This window comes from Lycium barbarum, chromosome 8, assembly GCF_019175385.1.
Source record: "Lycium barbarum isolate Lr01 chromosome 8, ASM1917538v2, whole genome shotgun sequence".
NCBI classification, from domain to species: Eukaryota; Viridiplantae; Streptophyta; class Magnoliopsida; order Solanales; family Solanaceae; genus Lycium; species Lycium barbarum.
In genome coordinates this window covers 113,809,252-113,816,034 of record NC_083344.1, presented here as the reverse complement: position 1 = coordinate 113,816,034, position 6,783 = coordinate 113,809,252, and the positions used below count along the sequence as shown (strand labels likewise).

At 34.9% G+C, this 6,783-nt stretch overlaps 1 protein-coding gene across 1 annotated transcript; it reads left to right on the top strand.

The window, feature by feature from the left end:
- Nucleotides 1-1,210: 1,210 nt before the first annotated feature.
- On the top strand, nt 1,211-5,457 carry LOC132606779 (pyruvate decarboxylase 1-like). The gene is made up of 6 exons (XM_060320414.1): nt 1,211-1,808; nt 2,551-2,714; nt 3,216-3,866; nt 3,964-4,081; nt 4,736-4,924; nt 5,008-5,457. Exons 1-6 carry the CDS (start codon nt 1,290-1,292, stop codon nt 5,176-5,178), a joined length of 1,812 nt encoding a protein of 603 aa, XP_060176397.1. The 5' UTR covers nt 1,211-1,289; the 3' UTR covers nt 5,179-5,457.
- Nucleotides 5,458-6,783: the final 1,326 nt, after the last annotated feature.

Here is a 6,783-nt window from a genome sequence, read left to right as displayed (position 1 = left end):
TCACACAACTATGACCTATTTTAGATCACAAGTTTTAGAGTATTTCTATACTTTCTAAACGCGTGTCTAGTTAAACTATATCACATAAATCGGAGCAAAGAGAATAAAACGTAAAGGTTTTCAATACTAAATACGAACAAAACGCAAGATTCTTCTTCTATGGTGAAAAAATTGGCCTAGGGTAAATAACCTTTAAGTTTTTTTTTTTTCCTACCATTTTTAATTTATTTTTTCTACCTTTAAGTGATTCTCCCGCTTGAGACATTTTTGTTTTTCTTTTTTGATTCTCGGTGAATATAATCATTCCATATCGCACTGACAAAAGATAAAATATTTGTTACAATAAAGGTTCACATCCAAACACATTTGTTAAAAAAAATTGTCAAGATACACATCATGTAAAAATGTAAAGGAGAACAATTGCTCCTACCACACTTTGTTAAAATTTACATTTACTCTACAAAAAACAATGGAAAAGGCGTTAAAAATGTCACTCAATTATGGGCTGATAAAACAAGTCTACCTTTCGCTTGAATTTGATTCTAAATACTCCATGTTTCGTTAGTGCGAACGGTTCAAATTTGCCCTTCAACTGCGAGAAATAAAATAAATTTAGTCTTCATGTGAATATAATTATAAATATACTCTTATAGTTGAAAAACTACTGATGTGTACAACGTCAATTCCTAGTCCTCTAATTTGATTTTTCGTTTGACAGATACTTTCCCTAGTCCTTGGAATCTCTTTTTCATAATACAAATAAATATCTTTTCATTTGCTAAAACTCAAGTCAACTTTTTCTAGTCCCTTCAAAGTAGGCGTTTGGCTATGAAAAACTAAATATTTTTCATTTTATTTGAAATTTTGAAATTGTAGTTGTGTTGTGTTTAAATTTTTACAAAGAATATTTAATTATTTGAATATATTAAACGTGAAAAAAGTGAAAATAAAATTTTAAATATTGCCATAATTCCAAATACATGAAATTGTATTTAAAATTTTCACAATTAAACGCTAATTTTTAAATAAAATAAAATAAATATTTCGGAAAAAATGAAAAATTCTCATAGCAAAAAAGTTAGCAGACATTCAACTGTGGAAACGATTTTCCACTAACCAGCCCCCGAGGAATACTAACCGAGACCAGCAAAATCCCAAATCCGCCCCCTGTTTTTCTCCTAAACATTTCTTTTCCTCTCATATAAAACCCAAGAACATTACCCAAAAGTAGTCAGACTCATCAATCATCATTCATTTCCACCACTCTCTCAAACACTCAAGTTGTACTCATGGATGCAAAGATCGGTTCAATTGACACGTGTCCACCCACTCACAACGACGTAGGCTGTTTACCATCCACTAACGCCGTTACAATCCACACCCCAACCATCCCATTCAACTCATCAGACTCCACTTTAGGTCGTCACTTAGCACGCCGTTTAGTCCAAGTAGGCGTAACCGACATATTCGGTGTGCCGGGTGACTTCAACCTAACATTACTAGATCACCTTATAGCTGAACCAGGTCTTAAATTCATTGGTTGTTGTAATGAATTAAATGCTGGATATGCTGCTGATGGTTATGCTAGATCACGGGGTGTTGGTGCATGTGTTGTGACATTTACTGTTGGTGGATTAAGTGTGTTAAATGCTATTGCTGGTGCTTACAGTGAGAATCTACCTTTGATTTGTATTGTTGGTGGACCTAATTCTAATGATTATGGGACTAATAGAGTACTTCATCATACTATTGGGTTGCCTGATTTCAGTCAAGAACTTCGTTGCTTTCAAACTGTCACTTGTTACCAGGTAAAATCTTAGCTTGTTACATGTTTGGGTATTTCTGATTTGAGTGAAATGGGTCGTAATAGAGCAAAGTTGATATGAATGTTTGGTATTGACTAGTTGATTGATTGAATGAGTATAATCTTTTTAGGGAAAGTTACAGCCAATTCGGCCATCTAGTTACAAAAAGTGTACACAGTCTTAGTTTACAGAATAGGTACACAGTATGTAGATAGTGTATACTTTGTTCTAAATATACATATAACATACTCCCTTCGTCTCAATTTACGTGATACTTAAGCTTTGAAGCTGAACTGAATTAGATTAACTTAAAATTTTAGATTAAAATTTATGTATTTAAAAACTACATGAAAAGTATTATAAATTGCAAGTTTTCTCATATTAATTTTGTGAAAAAATACATCTTAAAAGGTTGGTCAATGTTCATGAAGTTTGAATCTTGGGAAGCAAAAAATGTCGCATAAATTGGGACAGAGGGAGTACTTCGCATTTGAATGAAATGGGTCGTAATAGAGAAAAATTGATATAAATGTTTGGTATTGAAGACTAGTTGATTGGTGGATTGATGAGTATAATCTTTTTAGGGAAAGTTACGGCCAAATACCATTCGGACATCTAGTTTACAAAATATGTACACAGTGTATAGTTAGTGTATATTTCGACCATGTTGGTAAACTAGATGTGCCGAAGGGTACATTAAGTTTCCATCTTTTTATTTATTAGTTTTTGTGTTTTGGGTTTTCAGGCTGTGGTGAATAACTTAGAGGATGCACACGAAATGATCGATACAGCAATATCTACGTCGTTGAAAGAGAGTAAGCCGGTTTATATAAGCGTAAGCTGTAACTTGCCAGGGATTCCACACCCAACTTTTAGCCGTGAACCTGTTCCATTTTGCATCTCTCCCAGGTATGTATATTTTAGAATTTCATTTTATTCACTTAATATGCTCTGTTTTCCACATGTATGTTGGGGTCTTTTGTATGAAGGAAATTACTCCTTCCAGTTCATTTTGAATGACAACATAAAATTTGACTACGCAGAAACTTTAAGATTTTAATTTAATTTGATTTGTGTGTTTTATCGGTGGAAAATATTTAGTTTAAAATGTCCTATCCAAATTCATCTTTGAATACGGTAAGGCATGCGTCATTGGTTAAATCCATTAAGGGGCTTTGTTAAACTCCAATCTAGTGTTCATATCGTACGAGTTGTACAATGGAATGTCATCAAGCTTTTAAATGTCTTAAAATAAAAAGAGTATCATATAGGAGTAGATTGTTTTAGAATTACAACAGCGTCATATAAGTTGTGAGTTGTGACATATGAGCATCTTCTTTGGTGTTTGTTCTGTTTTGCAATTAATGTGGTCAAGGTGTTTACTTGTATGGTTTCTTTTCCTGGTATTAGATTGAGTAACAAGATGGGTTTGGAAGCAGCAGTGGAGGCAGCTGCAGAGTTCTTAAACAAAGCTGTGAAACCAGTCATTGTGGGAGGACCAAAATTGCGCGTCGCAAAGGCATCTGATGCATTTGTTGAATTAGCGAATGTAAGTGGATATGCTGTTGCAGTGATGCCATCTGCTAAGGGGATGGTTCCAGAACACCACCCTCGTTTCATTGGAACTTATTGGGGTGCAGTGAGCACGGCCTTCTGCGCTGAAATTGTGGAATCTGCTGATGCTTACTTGTTTGCTGGACCTATTTTTAATGACTATAGCTCTGTTGGGTATTCTCTGCTTCTCAAGAAAGAGAAAGCAATCATTGTCCAGCCAGATCGTGTGACTATTGCGAATGGGCCTGCATTTGGTTGTGTCCTAATGAAGGATTTCCTTTCGGCATTGGCCAAGAGGCTAAAGCACAACCCGACTGCACACGAGAATTATCGAAGGATTTATGTTCCTGAGGGACATCCTCTCAAGTGTGAGCCTAAAGAGGCATTGAGAGTCAATGTTCTCTTTGAGCACATTCAGAGGTTGCTGTCTGGTGACACTGCTGTGATTGCTGAGACAGGGGATTCATGGTTCAATTGCCAGAAGCTTAAACTGCCTGAGGGATGCGGGTAAGCTCAAAAATAACAAAGTGAAATGCCAAGTATTTCGTGTGTAATGCCTTTCGTGTTCATCATAATGACTTGTTATTCTTTGGCTTTCTTTCAGGTATGAGTTCCAAATGCAGTATGGATCTATTGGTTGGTCTGTTGGGGCAACTCTTGGTTATGCACAAGCAGCACAAGAAAAGAGGGTGATTGCTTTCATCGGTGATGGTAGCTTTCAGGTAATAAGATGGGATAATTACATTTTTCGACCGCTTAAAAAAACAATAGCCAACAAATTTTAGGTTTTGTATATTAAGTATAAATATACATATAATATACATAATCGATGTATATACAACAACAACAACAACAACCCAGTGAAATCCCACATCTTGGGGTCTGGGGAGGGTAGAATGTATGCAGACCTTACTCCTACCAAGGTAGGATGGCTGTTTCCGAGAGACCCTCGGCTCAATAGAAGCATAAAAAGGGAGTCAGTTAAGGTTAAAAGATTCAAAACGATATTGCAATGAAATAATGCAAGCGACACAGTAAAACAGGATAATCAAGGAATTCAAAGCGATATGGAAATGCAAATAACGAAAGCGGCACAGGTAAAATAGAGTAATCAAAGTACAGAAAGTAGCAAATAATAACATAAATCAGAGCACAAGAAATTATAATGCGCTAATGCGCCTACTAATAAGGACATAATAATCGATGTATATGTGTTTGTTTATTTGGCTAGCTAGCTGTAATTGATTTCGGCCGACAGGCCAAATGAAAAAAATTCCAAAAACGATTGTGCTGTGAACTGAATTCAACACAATGAATTGGTTGTGTTTATCAATTCCATTGTGGTCTAATCATTCTGTATGGCAAAATACTCGCAGGTGACTGCTCAGGATATATCAACGATGCTAGGATGCGGGCAGAGGACCATCATCTTCTTGATAAACAATGGTGGTTACACAATTGAAGTTGAGATCCACGACGGACCTTACAATGTTATCAAGAACTGGAATTACACTGGACTTGTCGATGCAATCCACAACGGGGAAGGAAAATGTTGGACAACAAAGGTGAGGAATTTCGCCACCATTGGTTGAGTTAAAAGATTTCAACTAAGTAATTTTATTTCATCGGTGTTTGCATTCTTGTGTAGGTTCGTTGTGAAGAGGAGCTTGTGGAAGCAATTGAAACAGCAACTGGAGCCAAGAAAGACTGCCTGTGCTTCATTGAAGTGATTGTTCACAAGGATGACACCAGCAAAGAGCTGCTTGAATGGGGTTCTAGAGTCTCCGCAGCTAATAGTCGTCCGCCAAATCCACAGTAAAATTTCTGAATGTTCATAGCAAATTTCAGGTCACTGCGTGACTGTTCTGCGAGTTGGCAAGTTCCCACGTTATTTCTCATTTTTAGTTTCTAGTAGTTCGTATCACATGAGGGTATTCTGCTAGTGTTGCTTGTTCATAAGATTGTCAATTTTGGGAATGTTGTCTCTTTTCACGAAGTTTTTGTTTAACATGATGCCTTCTATGAAGCTTTGCGACCTTGTTATGTGATAATGATCTGGGTGAACCCAAAGTATGACTATATGAGTTCTATTTTGTTATGTTGCTGTGTTACCATATATTCAATTAAACTACATTTCGTTGATTTATTAGGGATTTGAAACGAACCGAAATCATATTTTTAATCTTATGCAGAACTCGAACCAAATTGTAATCAATCTTAATTGCTCGTTTTACGTTTCTCGAGAGTCAAGTGATTGATTAGATTTAGCTCAATATTTTAAAATTAAAATCTCAATTTAAAAAATTATATAATACTTTTTAAAATGTTGGTCAAGTTCACATAGTTTGAATTTTGAGAAACGAAAAACGTCATATATATTAGTAGGGAGGTATTTGTCCACTTTCGCTAACAGAGGTAAAGTTGACTAACAAACTAAAGTAGAGAGATATTTGCTCACTTCCTCTAATAGAGGGCAAAGTTGACTAACAAACTAAAGTAGAGAGATATTTGCTCACTTCCTCTAGAGGGCAAAGTTGACTAATAAACAAAAGTAGAGAAATATATTTGACGATTATCCCTTAATTATATTTCGCCTTGCTTCCGATTGCTTTGGTTTTGCGTAAACTAAACATGTAACCAAATATATATATCCAGAAGCAAATTTATAATTGCTGGACATGTGTTATAACCAAAGAGACCATGTATATATTGAATGATTTCGATTTTTGAAGAATCACTTCAAAATTGCATGTACATCAAATGGATGGATGACAAATTGAGAATTGAGAGAATCTCAGATTAAAGAAACCCCATAGAAAAAGCTTATGAGAATACATCATAGCGTGGGACATTCATTATCTCCAATGTAAAGTCGTGCATGTGGAAGCCTCTTGATGCTATCAGTGACGAAATCAGTACTTTTAATAAGAAAATTCGAGAAACGTAAAATTGCTCAAAGAACGAATGCATATAGTAAAGTGAATTTGTATATTTGGCTATCAAGAGGATCCAACAATTTATATAAACTAAAGTCACTACTTCATCCATCCTACTTTAACTGTCGTTTTAGCACTTTTCACTTATTTAAGAAAAATAATAAATACAAAATATAATTTACTAAATTGACTCTATTTAAAACAATCAATTGCAACATTAATTTGATCTCCTTTTTCATTTTCCCTATTGTTCCAATTTGGTGTACTCTCTCTATATTTCTCCTCCTTTCCATTTTCCAAGATTCCTAGCGATACCAAAAGATAAAATTCATTTATTTATTTCATGAAAAATAAAAGTATTAATCAATAAAGAAAATATGATATTCATTTTAAGGCTGTAAAGCTAGCCTAGTCCATTTGATTGCTTCTTGGTATTATTAGTTCATATTTTTTGCCAAAAACAAATCATAAAAATTTGTATGGCTAGA